General features: G+C 37.9%; 5 protein-coding genes across 7 annotated transcripts in view; 2 read left to right on the top strand and 3 right to left on the bottom strand.

Moving 5' to 3' along the window:
- The window catches only part of Moe (moesin), a 47,317-nt gene extending 43,658 nt beyond the window's left edge, over window positions 1–3,659 (top strand). For all 3 annotated transcript variants that reach the window (XM_076115120.1, XM_076115118.1, XM_076115119.1), the window contains 6 exons: window positions 160–282; window positions 671–841; window positions 1,204–1,415; window positions 1,663–1,923; window positions 2,102–2,342; window positions 2,431–3,659. In XM_076115120.1, coding sequence (XP_075971235.1) covers window positions 160–282; window positions 671–841; window positions 1,204–1,415; window positions 1,663–1,923; window positions 2,102–2,342; window positions 2,431–2,949 — 1,527 coding nt within the window. In that variant the 3' untranslated portion in view covers window positions 2,950–3,659. The remainder of the gene's footprint in view (window positions 1–159; window positions 283–670; window positions 842–1,203; window positions 1,416–1,662; window positions 1,924–2,101; window positions 2,343–2,430) is intronic.
- LOC142973442 (uncharacterized) lies at window positions 3,649–9,562 on the bottom strand. Its single transcript, XM_076115123.1, has 8 exons — window positions 9,023–9,562; window positions 8,357–8,641; window positions 7,896–7,961; window positions 7,274–7,471; window positions 6,732–6,889; window positions 6,026–6,183; window positions 5,553–5,705; window positions 3,649–5,214 (listed from the first exon to the last, which is right to left on the bottom strand). Exons 1-8 carry the CDS (start codon window positions 9,191–9,193, stop codon window positions 5,078–5,080), a joined length of 1,326 nt encoding a protein of 441 aa, XP_075971238.1. The 5' UTR covers window positions 9,194–9,562; the 3' UTR covers window positions 3,649–5,077.
- A 787-nt stretch (window positions 9,563–10,349) lies between these two features.
- On the top strand, window positions 10,350–13,520 carry LOC142973815 (uncharacterized). Its single transcript, XM_076115839.1, has 7 exons — window positions 10,350–10,728; window positions 11,170–11,467; window positions 11,809–11,905; window positions 12,474–12,578; window positions 12,938–13,045; window positions 13,326–13,385; window positions 13,479–13,520. The coding sequence occupies exons 1-7, from the start codon at window positions 10,350–10,352 to the stop codon at window positions 13,518–13,520; spliced, it is 1,089 nt and encodes a 362-aa protein (XP_075971954.1).
- A 655-nt stretch (window positions 13,521–14,175) lies between these two features.
- On the bottom strand, window positions 14,176–16,531 carry LOC142973814 (uncharacterized). The gene is made up of 7 exons (XM_076115838.1): window positions 16,015–16,531; window positions 15,492–15,789; window positions 15,155–15,251; window positions 14,879–14,986; window positions 14,675–14,782; window positions 14,396–14,455; window positions 14,176–14,220 (listed from the first exon to the last, which is right to left on the bottom strand). The coding sequence occupies exons 1-7, from the start codon at window positions 16,529–16,531 to the stop codon at window positions 14,176–14,178; spliced, it is 1,233 nt and encodes a 410-aa protein (XP_075971953.1).
- A 484-nt stretch (window positions 16,532–17,015) lies between these two features.
- Window positions 17,016–17,659, bottom strand: LOC142973438 (odorant receptor Or2-like). Its single transcript, XM_076115115.1, has 4 exons — window positions 17,630–17,659; window positions 17,387–17,491; window positions 17,141–17,200; window positions 17,016–17,057 (listed from the first exon to the last, which is right to left on the bottom strand). Exons 1-4 carry the CDS (start codon window positions 17,657–17,659, stop codon window positions 17,016–17,018), a joined length of 237 nt encoding a protein of 78 aa, XP_075971230.1.
- Between the last annotated feature and the right edge of the window lie 507 nt (window positions 17,660–18,166).

The raw sequence follows: 18,166 nt of genomic DNA, 5'->3' as shown, positions 1-18,166 counted from the left end.
TGTATTCAATGGTTTTTTTTTGTCTGATAAGCATGCTATTTTGCCATGGCCAATTGTGAATGAATACTTCCCCAGCAAAGATGTGTCAAAGCCCTACATACATTGGTAGTCTGTATTCTCTCTGATGTACAAGTGTTTAAAGTGGTAATGTTCTTGCAGGTGATGCAACAAGACGTGAAGAAAGAGAACCCGCTTCAGTTCAAGTTCCGCGCCAAATTCTATCCCGAGGATGTCGCAGATGAGCTCATACAGGAGATCACACTCAAACTCTTCTACCTTCAGGTAAATACATATACAAATATGCTTACAGAGATCTGTGTAAAGATTATCATACCATCTCTACGGCAGTCTTTAGAAAGATTACCGTATGAATCTATAAGAAGAGTAGCATTTAAAGAATCTTTGGAAAGAAAATTTATATCTTCCACCTGTTGGTATATTAATTGGAACACTGTCAATGAAACAGTTAAGTAAAGTAAAGATGCATAAAAAAGTATTATTTGTATGGAAACTTTTCGCATGCTTTACCTACGACCGAAGACATCAGAGCGATTTAAAGGCACCTGACTATTTGAAGCAAAACGCTGCCTTAAAAAGTATATTTTAGAATATGTTTGTTCAAAAATACCAAGGTTCTAGAAACTTCTATACAACTCGTAATTTCTTGCAGGTCAAAAACGCGATCCTATCGGACGAAATCTACTGCCCGCCAGAGACGTCAGTGCTGCTGGCGTCGTACGCGGTACAAGCACGTCATGGGGACCACAACCCCGCCGTGCACGGGCCCGGCTTCCTCGCCAACGACCGGCTACTGCCGCAGAGAGTCACCGACCAGCATAAGGTAAGAATAATAACACTTTTGAATACTAGAGATCAATGGAGTGAAAAATCAATTTAATATACAAATAGATCTCCAAAATACCAAGAAGACGAAGATTTTAGCGGTAATTTGACAGGAACTGACAAAATGCTATAAACTGACTGATTCTGCGTAAATTTTTAGATTTTCATTAACTTTTCAGGCATGCAAAGATATATTTTGAAAAAACCTTATGTGTTTTTCTTAGGTTTTGAATCTTCAGCCATATATGTGTGAGACAAAAATACTAATATGACTTGATTTTTGCAACATCCCTGTAAAAAATAAGTCTGACTAAAATTTTGTAGTCCCAAGAATGGTGATTAACCATTTTTATGTTGCAGATGTCCCGCGACGAGTGGGAGCAGAGCATCACAAACTGGTGGCAAGAGCACCGCGGGATGCTGCGCGAGGACGCCATGATGGAGTATCTGAAGATAGCGCAAGACCTGGAGATGTACGGCGTCAACTACTTCGAGATTAGGAACAAGAAGAACACCGAGCTGTGGCTCGGCGTTGACGCGCTTGGGTTAAATATTTACGAGAAAGACGATAAGTAAGTACACACAGTTTCCTCTTTGGTTATCCTAAGGTGCTGTGATAACCTTTTACGGAATACATTTTGTTTTATCTCTTTGAACTGCAACATTTGTCCACCTACAGCAGCTGCAGAGCCTGTTTCAATTTGCGATAGATGTCTTTGTTTCTTTTTATTAACTTATTTCGAGTTAAGGAAGACAATTTCCAAACTCACTTTCAGTCTCTTGACGCATCCAAGCTAATATTCTCTTTTTAATTTCCAGACTGACCCCAAAAATCGGATTCCCATGGTCAGAGATCAGGAACATATCGTTCAACGACCGCAAATTCATAATCAAGCCGATCGACAAGAAGGCGCCGGACTTCGTGTTCTTCGCGCCGCGCGTCCGCGTCAACAAGCGCATCCTGGCGCTGTGCATGGGCAACCACGAGCTGTACATGCGGCGCCGCAAGCCCGACACCATCGACGTGCAGCAGATGAAGGCGCAGGCGCGCGAGGAGAAGCTGGCCAAGCAGGCGCAGAGGTACGCACTACCACCGATTACACTTAGAAAATCATTTTTTTTAGTGTAGTGTCATTTTCTTGTGCGATGACAAAGTGTCTACTTTAAAGTCACTTTCCCATACTGCATCGCGTTTAAATACATCGCCATTTTTTCCATTGGATTTAGTAGAAAGTAATAATTTATTTGTATTTTCCAGAGAGAAACTGCAACTAGAGATCGCCGCCCGCGAGCGCGCCGAGAAGAAGCAGCAGGAGTACGAGGACCGGCTGCGACAGATGCAGGAGGAGATGGAGCGGTCGCAGGCCAACCTGCTGGAGGCGCAGGACATGATCCGCCGCCTGGAGGAGCAGCTGCGCCAGCTGCAGGCCGCCAAGGAGGAGCTCGAGCAGCGCCAGAACGAGCTGCAGGCCATGATGCAGCGCCTCGAGGAGACCAAGGTATTTACTTGCGATAGATATCTGTGTACATATAAATATGTTTTGTGTAAGTTCAGTTCATTACAATGTCTGTCTCGTTTCCGTCCAGAACATGGAAGCGGCGGAGCGCGCCAAGCTGGAGGAGGAGATCCGCGAGAAGCAGGAGGAGGTGTCCCGCATCCAGCAGGAGGTGGACCTCAAGGACTCGGAGACGCGGCGCCTGCAGGAGGAGGTGGAGGAGGCGCGGCGCCAGCAGGACGAGGCGGCGGCGTTGCTGGCGGCCGCCACCACGCCGCAGCACCACCACGTGGCCGAGCGGCCGGACGCGGGGGACACCGCCTCGGACGCCGGGTCGGAGTCGGGCGGCGGGGAGCTGGCCCGCGGGCCCGACGACCTGGTGGACCCGGTGGCGGACCGGCGCACGCTGGCCGAGCGCAACGAGCGCCTGCACAACCAGCTCAAGGCGCTGAAGCAGGACCTGGCGCAGTCGCGCGACGAGACCAAGGAGACGGCCATGGACAAGATCCACCGCGAGAACGTGCGCCAAGGCCGCGACAAGTACAAGACTCTGCGCGAGATCCGCAAGGGCAACACCAAGCGGCGCGTGGACCAGTTCGAGAACATGTAACGCGACCTGTAAATATTCATATTATTACGCTGTAATGTATTGTTAGACCGTTGTGCTATAACTACCGAGCGCTCCCGCAGATCGTCAGCGCGCGCAGTTTGTATGTGTGGATGTGTGTCAGTGCCGAGGAACGTTCTGGTGATCGTTTGCTCAAACGTAACGGAGTGGGACGAGGAGCGGGTGAAAGGGAGGGGGCGCCGCCCCTTATTTATTTTTATAATCATTTATAATCTAGATGTAGGAGTTAGAGCTGCGTGCGTGTAATTATTATTTTCAGTTCAGTTTCAGCGGTTATTCGTGTACGTCGGTCTGTTTCACTGATATTATGTTTATAGACGACAATATGTATGTTATATTATGTAGTCGGTGACGTTATCACGCACTGTCGAACGGTACCCTCTTGGTTGAACAAAATTTACAATACAAATGTATGCTTGTAGGGAGTATATAATATTTAAGTGAACGAAGGCATTCCATAAGTTACAATGCGGTGGCGTCGACTTGGTTTTTGTGAAAATTAAAATGTTATATGAGAATATATTTGTTCATGTTTTGTTTAAATATAAGTGCCATCCGTCGCATGTCCATTGTTTGAGTTGCACCAGTATTCCGATGTTTTCTTGTCATTATTTTCTTAAAATTTTACAATACCACGTTGCCTTGGATTTAATATAAATTTTTTTCAATAAAATATTTAAGTAAATAAATAATTGTGTTTTATTTTGTCAAAATATATCCTTTCCTTTTCAGTCGCTAGTTGTACATTTCATTATTATTACATATTCTAGTCACAAATTCATTCAAATTACTATATTAACTACATATTTTATAAAAATGTGTACAATATTTGATTTTAATTTAACATATAACACGATGATCATATACTATTACAATATTATACTAAATAAATTGATACATAGAATAATTCTCTCAATATTTGATTTACACACTCATCACATATTTTGATACAATATTTAGGATGATGATACAATCACATACATTTAAATTCATTTACTAATCACATTATATACTTTGAATTAATTAATTCTATATCATTGCCAATTAAGTGTCAGTAAGGCTGAGCGATAATGATACATAATTAAATGAATTGAATTAAAACGTTCATATTTCCTACCTACTACAATAATGACAGCAGAATCTTTTGATGGTTAAAGATTACAATTAAATATCATATTAACTGAATCTAACTAACAGTGTTAATTTAAGATAAAATGATTGAATTAACAGACAAATCAACAATGGCTGCAAATAACTCGATCAAAGAGATTTCATATTATTATTTTTAAAATAATTAATTAGTTTATCATAGATGTTAAATCAGCGGAACCAAAAGAAATTCAGACATGAAATTGTCAGCAAAGCTTCTAAGTTGATATCATTATATTTCTTAAGCAAGGACGCAATAACTCCATATTATACTCCTATCGCATTGGCAAGGAGTCGAACACTCAGTAGCGTGATTCTCACCACTATCGACTATCAACAATTAGCTAGCTATCGAGAAATGATGTATGAAAATCGGGTTGCATAGGTACTTTATTCACCCTAGATAGTCGATTGTACGGACTGTAGAGAATCGCGTTATAGTACTGAATTTGGTACTACAGTATCGAGAGTTTAACGTTTAGAAGCTTCAACGATTAGTTCCTAAGGAACCCACTAGGGGCGCTGATCCGTAGCGTGATTCTAAATAACTATCGAGAATCGACAACCGGCTACTATAGAGAAATTTTGTACGAAACGTTTCAGGCAAGGCACGTTTCGGTGCCTCTAGCGGCCTCCGTAGGAACTATTTTGGCAGTACATTTTAAATGACAAACTCTCGATACTCAAAAGGACCTACTTAACCCCTTACATACAAAAATAATTGTCGATAGCTACTCAAAAGTCGACAGAAAATCGAACTCGCAGCAAAAGAATTACGTCTGATGACTTCACGGAATTAAATAATGACGTCACAAGCAATAACATCAATGAACTATTTAACGCCATCACTGTTACAGTAATGACTTCACAGTACTAAATAATGATGTCACAAGCTGTAACATGACTGAACTATTTAATGACGTCACAGTAACGGTTCTCATCCGAGAAGCCAGGAGTTGTATCAGGTGGCGTCCCGCTTGTGGTGGTGGTTGGTGTTCTTGAGGTGTCGCAGTAAGGAGCTCTTGTCGCGGAACTGTCGGTCACACGCGCCGCACACGTACACGCGGCCCTGGTGCATCATCATGTGACGGCTTAGACCTGCAAGAAAGGAACGTTGGTTCTATGTTGATGTTTTTTTTTTCTTTTCTTAAAAAATGACATCTGCCGCTCTAAGAATTGCTCTTGTGTCGCGGGGACTTTTATAAAAATACAAACAAGGGACACAAAGTACAACCAGACCCGAAACAATTATTTGTGGAACGCACAAATACAGTCATGCTTCTGGTTGCCTATCAATTGATATTTGAGACTAAAGGAGAGACAGAGAGCGAGAGTGAAAAAGAGACAGAGACGGAAAGAGGAGGAGTATAAATAAAGCGTTCTCCTACAATAAAAATGTCATGTCAGGTAGTTTTATCCTCATATATGATACATACCTGATGCATACAGGAACACCTTAGGGCACCTTGAGCAGCGATGTATGGCGAGCGCTCGGGCGTGTGCTGGAGCATGGGCGCGGGCGTGCGAGCGCAGCGCGCCGCGCTGGGTGAAGCTCTTGGGACACTCCGGACACTGGTACGGACGTTGTTCTGGGAAAGTGTTCACAAAACATGATCTTGTAAGAAATATGCCCGCGTTCTGTAATAAACAATGTTAGGCGCAAGTGATAGGCTAATCTATTTTTATAAGGACGTTACCAAAGTCCAAATTTTATTGATAAATATCATCTAATATAAACTAGAAAGACACAGAGGCATTTAATTTTTTTGCTGTCTCCACTGCAGGGCAAGGGTCTCTTCTCACCAGGTCGAGTCGAGCTCGAGTCCACCACGCTGACCAAGTGCGGGTTGGGGACTTAAAAACTGAATGAACCATAAATGAAATAAAGGTAGGTTAGAATGTCCCTCACCGTCATGTATGAGCGTGTGCCGCAGCATGACCTCCCGCTGCGCGAAGCTCCGGCCGCACGTGGGGCAGGCGTGGGGTCTCTCCCCGGAGTGCACGCGGCGGTGCCGGGCCAGCGCGCTGCGGGACGCCAGCTGCTTGCCGCACTCGCTGCACCACGCGCTGGACCACACATACACTCATATACGCACGGAACTTGCACACTAGTACACGTTTTAGAAAGCGAACTGAACGCGGACCCAGTGCAAACGATTCCCGATTCTACCTAACAGGCAATCGATGCGCAATAGCTTTCGAAAAAAAGCTCAGAAACTGATTAAGTTGTCTACTACTTGTACTTTAACCAAGTCTTAATCTTTTAAACATTAATAACCAATTAAACTCACCAGTCTGTATACAATCTGTAGGATAAACAACCCTAGACACAGTAATCCTATAGATGGATTCTGCTTAGTGACATTTGAACTGAACAGGGGCGCTAGTTCTTACTAATAAGGATATCTGTTATTAAACCATGCCTAGAGGCTTAAAGCAATTTGACCAACTTTGACACTAAGTTAACCACAAACTATACCATGAAATTTATTTATTTATTTATTTATTTTTATTTTAAGAAAGCTTACAGACTAATTACAAATTTATATAATCCAATAAATCTTTATGTTGCTAATGACAAGCTTCCACAAATGAAAGTTGAAATGCTCACTCACCTCTTCCTACTATCTCTGCCTTCTATCTTATCAGTGTCAGTGTCCGCGTAGTCATTAGCTAGCTGTGGCCCCTTGTAGCTGTCCGACACGTATTTAACAATAACGTCCTTTTGTTCTTCGATTTGATTCACTGGCTGCTCTGATAATACGCTTTCTTCCTGTGTTGAATCATTTGTAGCGGCTTATTATTTTTATTAGTTGATAATGATGTGAATTTTAAATGGATTAAAAATAAAATATAAATACACTTTTTTATTCATTAAGTGACCTCTAAACAATAAAATTAAGTTTCAGGCGCAGAACAGTAATGCAAGCTAAATTTATTACAGCTAACTAAGGTTTAAATAAGGTATGTTTAGTATAAATATGTCAGAGCTGATTTTTCCATCATCAGATAATTTATATTTGAGGTATAATTTTTGGATGCTTCTAATAACTGGCAAATACTGAAGGGTTAACACGTATATCTGTATGCGCTATTAAATTTTCTGGTATAAAATAAATCATAAAACAGTCTTTTTACAAAACAACTAAATTCTCACCACAACAGTATCTGGTTCATCATCTTCAACCAGCTCAAGAGTGAATGAGCTACCGTCTCCAGTCTCCAGCTGCAGCGTGTTAATGCTTTGTTCATTCACCATCAGACCGCTGTCACTCTGAGTGAGTACTCCCAGTTGAAGCAGCATTGTGGAGAGAAATGTTGTTATGTCTGGCTCTGGGGAGTCTGTGTCTTGGGACTGTGGGAAAAACATACATAATATATATATCACGCCTGTTATATCCGAAGGTGTAACAAACTCCGGTCTACTTTTGATAAAATTCAAATGTAAATAAGAAAAGAGCAATAGTATTATGCCGGACGCGAAAATCGAGTCCGAGACCGCACGATTAGCAGTTGGTTACAATACCGTCCGCAGCATAGAGACAGTATGCGAAAAAGAACTTTAAAAAAGGCCTCTCGTTACTGTTGCCTCCCGTTCCTATGCACGCCTTTGATATCCCACAGTATCACAATTATAATTATCATTATAGTATATCTAAATAATAATATAATATATACTGAAGCTCATATTTCGCCAGCAGACTAAGGTTTATTTATATGGCTTTACCCCATGATAATTTAATATTTTCCCCATGCCAATACACATAAAATAAACTTACTTGTTCATCACTATTCTCTAATATAACTTTGCTATCTGTATCATCCACTATTAGATCTGAGAGCTTCTGAAAATCAAAATACATTTATAAATACACAATATTGAAACTTTTAACCATTTCTAAAAACATCTAACTGGGTTTATGAAATTCAAGTTTTAACAGATTTGGGTATTGTTTAACTAAGCATTAAGTTCAGTTAATATAGTTAAGTCATGACTTAACTATATTAACTGAACTTCTGAAGTTCTTAAATATTTAAGAACTTTGTGTACTCCCAAAATATCTATCTTTCTGCATTTTGGCCGTAAATGATTTACCCCCGGTTTCTGCGTACATTTAGCGGTAGTTTATCTATTCAATAGCATTTTTTTATATGAGTTTAAACGCTATTGAACAGATAAACTATCGCTAAATGTGCCTCAGAAACCGGGGGTTAAACTACTAATAAAAATAACACTTACATCATTAAAATTATTAACATTAGCTACACCATTTAGATTCAGCATGCCAATATCTGCACACTGTTCTTTATCAAACATAACAACAAATTTTGATTCTAATTCTTTTTTATTCTTTGCGTTTTGTTCTTCCATCTTCATTCTGTATTGTCTCTCTTTCACTGCTATTACGTGAGACTTTAGCTTTTGATATGACACTTCACATTTTTTTCTAAATGAGTAATATTTGTTCAAGCTGTTCAGACATTCGGCACATATTGCATTCGGTAAACAGTCTTCTCGTTTCATCTGTAAAATAGAGAAAAGCTTACTAAGAAAAAAATATTGTAAGAATATGGTACTTTTTAATAGTCACATTGTGGAATGCTTTTGGTTCACATACATTTATACACTAAACAACGCATTTTCTCATAGGGGTAGGCAGAGACCAGAGAATGCAATTTGTTATATACAGTAAAAAAAATAGTTATTGCATTCTGATAGTTTATTATATGCCATTACACATTGTTTAACCATATGTTTTAGAAGACATAGATTGATGATAAGAGGTTGGTGAAAATTTTTATAAGATGTATAGGGTAGGAGAGATGTGATTATGAAGACACCTTAACACAACATAAGAAAAACAACGTAAAAATGATTTTACAAACGGAATAGTGCCTTCCTTACCTCTAATCCCACGCAAATCATGATTCTTAAAGCCAAAACAGCACATACATTATTTGCATCCTCAGTAAATATTGGCACAACACCTTCAGCCTTGCTCAGACACAGTCTACACAGCTCATGGACATTCTCTATCAACTTGTGCTCAGGCCGCTTGCGAGTATACGTCCTCATTGTTGCATAAACAAGCAATACACTCAAAAATTACAACAGTACTATATTCAATTCCCATATAAATCATCTAGTATAGAAAACACAAGTTGTCAGCACTCATTTAATTCATAAACACTATAAATAAGCGTCCACTAACAGTGGTAATTGTTCAACAAGGTTTTATCATTGAAACAGCCTTGACTTTAAAACAATAATATAACCTATAATTATACTCAATGGTGCCGAGTTCTATTCTTATGACATTAGTCGTTAGGCAAACAGATTAACGGTTCAATCAAGTTAACGGTTTCTATTCTTAAAGCATGGATATTGTTTAACGATAGTTTATTTATTTCTGCAGCCTCTCTTTGATGATGAAGTGAATCAAAGCATTTTGACATATCTGACATTGTGACATTATCAACTTGACATATTGGGAGTCGTTTAGAAATTAAATAAAGATAATAATGTTTCAAATTCTTGGAGCAGTTATATTTTGGGTTGGAATATTTTCAAGACTTTGTTAACATGCAAGTTGATTCCATGTAGTTTGTAATTTTTTAGATGGGACAGCCCGGGATCGTCCTGAACTATAACTATAGGTACCTAAACGCGAATTTACATAACATTGTCAATAGATAAGTAACAAGACCAGTTTAATTATTAACAAGCGCGAATACATTCTAAAACGATAGCCAATTCATCTCAAATTATGTATATTTGGCAGAGGTGTATATAATACACACTCGTTTCACCTTTTACAATTTTAGCCTCCTGTAATAGGAAACAAGCAGGGCAAGCCTGTTGTATATATCTACAAGGTACTATTCAGTCTATTCGTGATGTGCAAGTACTTGGCTTTATAATTTATGCATAAGCTTGCGGGAAGGAGGGTTTGTTATTTTATATAAATAATCATTTAGTCTTCATTAAAGAAAAACAATGCATAAATTACAATCATTACCTACATCACGCAGTTATAAGTTATTCATACCAACTGCCTACATCGATAAATATTTGCAATATAATATTGCTGGCAGTTGATAAAACCGAACCTATCATCATGAAGACAATATACAAAGATTTCACTGAAACGGGACTCACAAAAATGTTCGATAAAATAAACACTTTCTTCTACATTTGTGGTATGAAAGGGTTTTGGGTTTCCGAACTGAAAATGTCCAGGAGATTCGTGAAGGTCTACGACAAGTTTCAGGTCTTAGCTGAAGCGTTGTTGATAATGATGCTCGTGTCAAATTTCTTGGCAATTTTTACGCAAAGAAATTTGTCTCAGAGGCAGGCTACAGACTTAAGTCTGACAACCATCACCTCACCATACGTTTTCTATAGTTACTACACGTTTCTTTACTATAAAAAGCAGGTGAGAGACCTGCTTTACAACTGGGTGGTGGTGTTAAAAGAGCATTACAGCGACACAAAGGGTCAGATGCAAATGATCAGGGAAATGAAGGTGTACTTTGGAATGGTTGTTATTTCTGCTGCTATTGTGGTGCTGGAGAGAGCTTTACACAGCTTTATAAACTGGGCGCTGTATGGTAAGTATAATTGGCTAAAGTTTGCCGATTAAATAAAAAAAGAATTATTCTCACACCATAACTACTGACTGCTGAGTCAAATCCCCACATTATAACATTATACACTTCTCTCCTCTAATTTAAAGCCACGTTTGGGCGAAAATCTGCTACAGGTTGCTAGTTTACAATATCTTTATAAATTCAATAAAAATACCCTTTCACTACGGCCTTGTCCGGGGATACCTCTAGACCTTTGGTTTCAGCACTAAAAAAGCATTCCAAACAAACTTTAAGCAGAGGTGCAATTTTTTTCGATCAAGATTTTTTTTGTGAAAAAGAATGAACAACAGAATAACGCCTAGCACACACCATAAGAACTGTTTTTCAATCATCGTTAGAAAACAACACCAAAGTTACGAGTATAAATAATCGCATTAGCTCCAGCTGTCTTATTCCTCTCAGGTGCAATCTTCAATCCCTTCGTGACGGCATGGCCAGATGTGACGGAAGCATCTTCAGTGGGATTCGCAATCCGTCTCACATACTACATAGTCACCTGGCTCTACAGTCTGCGAGGTCAAGGAACTTACGGCTTGATAATCATCCTGTTAGTTATCCCTACGTACCAGTTCAGAGACGTGCAGAATTACTTCTACAGCCTCGAAAATATATTTAAAGAGGATGATAGTCAAGAAGAAAAGGAGAGAAAGTATGAAGAAGGGTTTAGGAGAGGGATTTATATGCATGTTCTTAGTTTGTGGTGAGTATCGCTTTCTATTGATTGTGGTACAGTAGATCGTATTTCTGGTCGATATTTGGTAACGATGGCTAGTTTTAATGATACTGGCCAACTGTGCTGGAGTTTTTTTCACACTTTCAATTACAATTCTTATAATCCTGCACACCAGTAAAGGTTTGGTTTTTAGAATTTAGTGACACAAACTCGAGATAAAACGATAGATTTTTTTTTGCCCTGAATTTCGTATCCATTGCGTCTAATATGCATTCCATAAGGTGCTGTGTTTAACAACAAGCAATAACAAGCTGTAGTTACTGTCTTAACTGTAAGCTTAGTTTATTTAACCTTATTCACGTTACCAGGTGCCTGCGTCAGTGTCAGTACGTATGTCGGACGATATTTTGTGGACAACTGTTTGTCACGATAGCCTCGCTGCTCTTGGTAATGCCGCCGTTGCTGGTGAGTAGAAAATTTCATTTATGTCAAAATGGCTACCTTTGGGACTGCCACAAAAGTACAACCAGATTACCAGAGCCTTTTTCTTAATTTTTTGTAAATCTCACTAATTAGTTCCGTGCGGGAATCGAACAAGTGGTGATCCGATTACAGACGACCAATAAATTTTGAGTTTTGGAACTTTTGCTTTATCTATACTAATATAATAAAGCTGAAGAGTTTGTTTGTTTGTTTGATTGTTTGTTTGTTTGTTTGAACGCGCTAATCTCAGGAACTACTGGCCCGACTTGAAAAATTCTTTCAGTGTTAGATAGCCCATGTATCGAGGAAGGCTATAGGCTATATATCATCACACTACGACCAATAGGAGCAGAGTACCAGTAACAAATGTTACAAAAACGGGGGAAAATATCACCCATTCTCTCTAATGTGTCGCAAGCGAAGTTGCGCGGGTCAGCTTGTTCTGATATATAACTATGAACTGATGTTCGTTTGTCCAAAATCGACGCTTTTTCAAGTAACAGAAAGCTCATTAAAAAGATTTTTCGCAGCGCTTTTACATTCATTTCAGGTTTCTGAAGGTCTTTCAGCGAAGTTACCTTACGTCCCGATGTTGGTAGTCATACTAACTGAGCTGGCGATCATCATGTGCAATTCTGGGAATATCACTTATGAAGTAAGTAAATACATCAATATGGGCCAGTTTCACTACTTGTAGACAAGTGTCGGATAAGCTAACTTGACAACTAATAAAAAAACTATCAAAATTCCGCCCTATCAGCTAATCGATACTTTTTACTTAGAAATGCTGAAACTGGCCATGGAACTATTCAACAATCTCACTTTTTTTTTCAAAGATTTCCTGTGGGCGAAAGTTATTATGCCATGTTATAAACTTCATCAAAATCCATTCAGTCGATTTTGCATGTGAAGAGTAACGTAAATTAATGTACATCAATCTTACAAATATTTTCATTTATTATGTTAGCAGTAAAGGATTAGGGAATAGTAAAATGTTTTTGATTATTTCCTAAGGCTTTAGGTGTGGCAGACGCGATATACTGCTCCGGGTGGCATAACTGTTACGGTATGTCTTCAGTCAGAGTCAGGAAGTTAGTTGTCATCTCTATGATGCAAGCACAGGTAAGCATATCCTCCCGACTTTAATGCAATAGCGACACACCTTGAAGTAAGTCAGAAACAATATTCTAACCACTCAATCTCAAAGGATCAATCCAGGCAATCAGACTATACATGCTTACACAATTGTCATAAACAGGTACTTTCGTTAAATGCTCCAAGGATCTAGCTTACACACGTCCACCTTCTTTCTATTGGGAAAGAACTAACATTTGTCAGTATACAGAATAACAGTTCAGCTAGTTGTACTGGCTATCATAATTATAACCAATTACTATTTCAGCAACGTGTGGTATTGACGGCATTTGGTGTTCTGGAGTTATCTTATGAGAACTTCGTCACGGTGAGAGAAACTTAACAAATTACTTCACGTATCAACGTAACGTATTTAATGTTTTAGCAAATATTTATAGACCTATTAATTTTCTTATTTCAGATTGTGAAAACAGCCTACTCCTTGTTTTCAGTGTTTTACTGAAAACATATTCAACAAATGATACATGTTTGCATTTAAATTCTTTAAAAAATCAACACTCACTAAATCTAATTTCTTTTAAGCTTTTAAATTACGATACGCTTGTAGGAACATAAAGTGGTCTATAATTCATTATTAATTATAAGAAGGTATTTTTATGTAAAGTTATAAAACAATATCCTTGCCATGGGAAACCGAAGCATGATCCATTAATAAATAAATAAACATGACAACTTTGCGTAATTTTATAAGAATTATAAATTATTGTTTTCTCAAGGAAATTATACTTACGCAACTGTAATTGCATGAGAAATACCGGCTGTATTTACTTATGTTGCAAATTATTGTTAAAGTATAGACTTTCTATTTACTAGAGTCTAATCATAGTGCCTATGTAATGCATCATGTTTTTAACATAGTTTGAAACCAGGATATCCTAGGTATCCTGTCATTGTTTGACCTAGAGAAATGGAGTTTTAATTAATAAAACAAACACAAGCACATATTTTTTATTTATATTGAAAATTCTGTGTGTCAATACATTTCCTGTGTCTGAGTATTAGTAGTGTTAACAATTAAAATATGTGTTATTTGGTGATGTTGGCGAAATCACAAATAGAACGATTGATAAAAATATTTGCAAGCACCGAGCGAACAATTACATTGCTAGCACGGAGAAGAGAGAATACGATGATTTGACGATCTGAAAATGCAATAATATTTATTTAATAATAATATTACATATTCACAAAAGACGGAAGTAATAAAAAAAGAAAGAGAGAAACATCAAGCAAAATAGAGTTAAAAAGTTTGTGACAGCACCGCAACCACCTAAAAAAATAGGTTTCAAAATTGTAATAGCAAAAATCGATACGTACAGACACATACGACTCATAGGACATTTCAAATGTGCCGAAAACTGATAAAAGTACAGGTTGCTGAAACACAAAAACACGTGTAAAGTTTGATTAGAAGTCGGATAGTCTTCAGCTAAATTATCCAGCATGCAAGTCATGCAAAAAGCGCGTAACTTTTGACCGTAAACTTTGATCTTATTCGAACCATTTAACAAAAAAAAACCGAGCAATTTGTACTTTACATTAGATCATAATATTTCAATAATCTAACCTATTAAGCTAGATGAAAGAGAAGTTAACCTGTGCCTGCTGCATCGCGAAGATGATCATCTTTCTCACTCGCACTCCGGTACGACCGTGGCAGTTCTGCCAACCAGAACCGAAGAGAGCTTCAGGTAACTTCGAAGCCTGCAAAAACATTTACGAAGAAAACATTGAACTATTATGCCCTTACAAAGATTTCTCCTATGTATCAATCCATATAGATTTTTCACATCTACTTGCCTCCACTGTAATGTCTCCAGCAGTCCACATGAAGAATCCCAGGAATATCAGAATCGATATCATTACTGGCAGTTGCCCCAACTTCTCTTTTGTATTCAAGTCTGGGTTCTGAACAATAATAAATTAAATTAACTTAACAAGCAAACCTGTGGGATTGTACCTACCGATGGAATGGAATTTTTCACAATACAGTTCTGATTAGGGTTTCTGAAATTCCATCGCAGACACTCCATCTAAAGACACATTGTTTCTAGTATGATAAGTAGGTATACTGACCAGCATCTCAGGTAGTATGAACACTAAGATCACAGGACCGAGTGTCAAGTGTATGTTGTATATTATTTTGCAGACGTGCTGACAACGGTCTACGCACCTGAAAGAAGATACTTAAAACTTTAACCTGATGTTTAATTTATTGAACGGAAGCTTTACTAAACCTTTTACCTTTAGAAAATTTTCTGTTTCTCAAAAATAAGCAAAAATTTTACCTATAGGATTGGTTCTTGAGTATAATACCAGCTCAGCGGTTATATTCTTTAGAGCAAAGATTATATAAAAACCTATCAAGTCCATCGAAGAATCACTAACTACTTAACTCTTGAAACACACCTACCACAAAGTAATAACATGCCACTGAAGACCCTTAACCAATCCCGACTCATACTCCATCTCTTTCTCCACTTGCTTCTTCCCATCATCTTTGAATATATCATCAAGGTCATAGAAGTATCTGGCCAAGTTCTCATACTGCTGGCTGATGAGGATCATGATGGTCATGACCATAAGCACGGCGCCCAGAGACTGGAGGAGAATGATGTACCACATGAAGTAGATTATGTATCTGGTGAATTCTGCGGGGACTGACGCGTCAGCCACGTCTGGCCATATTGTGACGAACGTTACGAATAGTTCTGAAAATAATAACTTATTTAAAAGAACAAAAGTTACTGTATTTCAGGATCGAAAAAAAAAAAAAATTAAATTAAGTATACTTCGTGTCATAATAACTTGGTCCATAATGCGTGAAAGATAGATTCGAGGAAGACTTTGATGATAGAACAAGGAAGCGATATTAAAAAAAGCTTAAATTCATTTACTGTTCCTACTGGTTTTAATATGTTCCTGCTAATTTTAAATTCCTTGCTCCTTAGCACTCTGTTTATAATGCTTACCTCCTCGATAAACCTGAAGCGCAGCTTTAAAACCCCTCAAAATCACACTACTGAGACTCGTACAGAAAAACACATACGTATACCGCTTCACTTTAAACAGCATCTTCTGTTCCACCTCCAGATTATTGTATTCTTTCAACGGCACCGTTAGATAGTAGATAATATCCTTTACTTCGGACCTATAGTGGCAGAGTACGAGACGATATACCAGCGTGGTGCAACTGGCTAGACCAATCACCATCCTATGTTGCTGAGGTGGCGTCAAGTTATGCTGAGTAAAAAACCCTCCCAGACTAAAAACCACGAACCCTATCATCACATAATGCAAGCCTTTCATATAAGGGTCATAGAACCTTTGAAACTTCTTTGGTAAGTTTACTGCGTTTATCCAGAAATCCGGTAAAGAGGCAAGATACCATAGGATGTTTAGTTTGTCGAAAAATTTTGTCGCTTCGGTTACTTTGTATTGTGGGTTCTCCATGTTTTGCGTTGTTTACTGATGAGTGAGGAATCTACAATGTTTGTGCAATGATAACTGCGTATAAGTAAGGGAATGGAGTATCAATTTTGTAGTTCAAAGAGCCTTTTAAGTTGCAAGGAGGTAGTGATTGGAACGAATTAAGGATGGCATTGATTGAAACTTCTCTGTAATCAGTCTTTTCTGGTTACTTTGTTGTGATTGTTTGCTTTGTTTTTTTTTATTATTAAAAGGTATGGATTTATCATTATATTGTTATGAGTAAAGGAAGTTAAACATTTTATATAGTGCAGGAGTGGTTTAACATCTTAGCATATACATATGTAGTTCATCTCATTCAAGTATTCTTATAAGTAAAGATTATTTTTAACAATTTTTGGACAGGTTAATGGAAGAAGAAAGAAGGAGATGAAGGGAAAAAATTACAAAATTTATTGAATTTCAAGGGTAGGTAAATTTATTTAGTAACACCACGTCCATTGTATTATCAATGAAATACTGAAAACACAGAATACGATGTTTTCAGAATCTGTAAAAAAATACAAATGCTTAGTTAGAAAACAGTAATAACTAACTTTGTTCAAGAAATCTCTACAGGTATTGTTAAATTACCATAACGTAAGTTTCGTATGACAACTCTACAATATTGAAAGCTTTCATCACGACGGGTCGCTGAAACAAGAATAATATTAACATTTTACATAATTAAACTAACCACAAACAAAAAAATCATTTCTAGAATAAAATTAAAATAAGTTACATTATAAGTAGGTAATACATACTTGTATAGGCATCTACAAAGATAGAGCTCACGTACTGCTAAATACTTACAAAATAAGAATATTGTAAAATTTTTACCTGTGCTTGAAACAAGGCATTGACCACCAATTTTCTTATGATCTTCGAATTTCCACGATAGTTTTGCCAACCAGATGCGTATATCGCATTAGGCAGTTTAGATGCCTGAAATATAACGCAATCTACTTGTACTAAACGAGTGACAAACAAAATTTGTTACAGTTTTAGCAAGCATAAGCACACAACGGGCATAACAAGCCCCTCAAGAACCTACTTCCGTTATAACACAGCAAGTAGCCTTACCTCAACTGTAATATCGCCGGCATTCCACATAAATATTCCGAGTTGTATCAAAATGGACAATAAAGTAGGCACTTGTTGTACAACCACTGATAATCCCTTGTCTGAATTCTGTAAACATAGAGCTAAACTGTACAAATTTGACTTTACAAGCCGTGCCTGCATAAAGTTTAGAGGCATACTTACAGTCAAAACTGGCATCAAAGATGTCAAAGTAACGATGGTTAGTACCAGCTGAGCGCTGAATATTAAGTGGCAAATATTCTGGCATCTCTCTACACACCTAAAATGACATATCGAATCATAAATATAATATATTAGGTCGGGGAAAAAGTCTTTTCGCATTATGATATTTCATAGCAAGCTCATACAGCTTGCTATGAAACCGATATAGCAATATAAAACGTATTCCACTTACGACTACCTTTGTTACCTTCTTCTAGATTTAAAAAATACATCAGTTTTATAATATCTTTTAAAATAATCTTTTTGCCACTGAGAACCACACAGTGAAATTTTATATATAGTAGAGGTAGGTAT

The sequence above is a fragment of the Anticarsia gemmatalis genome, chromosome 6 (assembly GCF_050436995.1).
Source record: "Anticarsia gemmatalis isolate Benzon Research Colony breed Stoneville strain chromosome 6, ilAntGemm2 primary, whole genome shotgun sequence".
Classification (NCBI taxonomy): Eukaryota; Metazoa; Arthropoda; class Insecta; order Lepidoptera; family Erebidae; genus Anticarsia; species Anticarsia gemmatalis.
This window is presented reverse-complemented; position numbering and strand designations above follow the sequence as displayed.

Bases quoted from the DNA above. Each gene is read 5' to 3' on its own strand.
- LOC142973442 (XM_076115123.1), bottom strand. From the start codon at position 9,193: ATGAGGACGTATACTCGCAAGCGGCCTGAGCACAAGTTGATAGAGAAT. The intron at 5,706-6,025 runs GTGAGGGACATT...ACACTTTCCCAG, and splicing joins GCACACGCTCATACATGACG to AACAACGTCCGTACCAGTGT. The intron at 5,215-5,552 runs GTATGTATCATA...CCTTTCTTGCAG, and splicing joins GGTGTTCCTGTATGCATCAG to GTCTAAGCCGTCACATGATG.
- LOC142973815 (XM_076115839.1), top strand. From the start codon at position 10,350: ATGTCCAGGAGATTCGTGAAGGTCTACGACAAGTTTCAGGTCTTAGCT. The intron at 11,468-11,808 runs GTGAGTATCGCT...TCACGTTACCAG, and splicing joins ATGCATGTTCTTAGTTTGTG to GTGCCTGCGTCAGTGTCAGT. The intron at 13,386-13,478 runs GTGAGAGAAACT...TTCTTATTTCAG, and splicing joins CTTATGAGAACTTCGTCACG to ATTGTGAAAACAGCCTACTC.
- LOC142973814 (XM_076115838.1), bottom strand. From the start codon at position 16,531: ATGGAGAACCCACAATACAAAGTAACCGAAGCGACAAAATTTTTCGAC. The intron at 15,252-15,491 runs GTAGGTGTGTTT...ATCTTCTTTCAG, and splicing joins TGGCATGTTATTACTTTGTG to GTGCGTAGACCGTTGTCAGC. The intron at 14,783-14,878 runs GCAAGTAGATGT...ATGTTTTTGCAG, and splicing joins CTGGAGACATTACAGTGGAG to GCTTCGAAGTTACCTGAAGC.
- LOC142973438 (XM_076115115.1), bottom strand. From the start codon at position 17,659: ATGTGGAATGCCGGCGATATTACAGTTGAG. The intron at 17,201-17,386 runs GTAAAAATTTTA...TTCTTGTTTCAG, and splicing joins ATGCCTTGTTTCAAGCACAG to CGACCCGTCGTGATGAAAGC. The intron at 17,058-17,140 runs GTAATTTAACAA...ATTTTTTTACAG, and splicing joins CATACGAAACTTACGTTATG to ATTCTGAAAACATCGTATTC.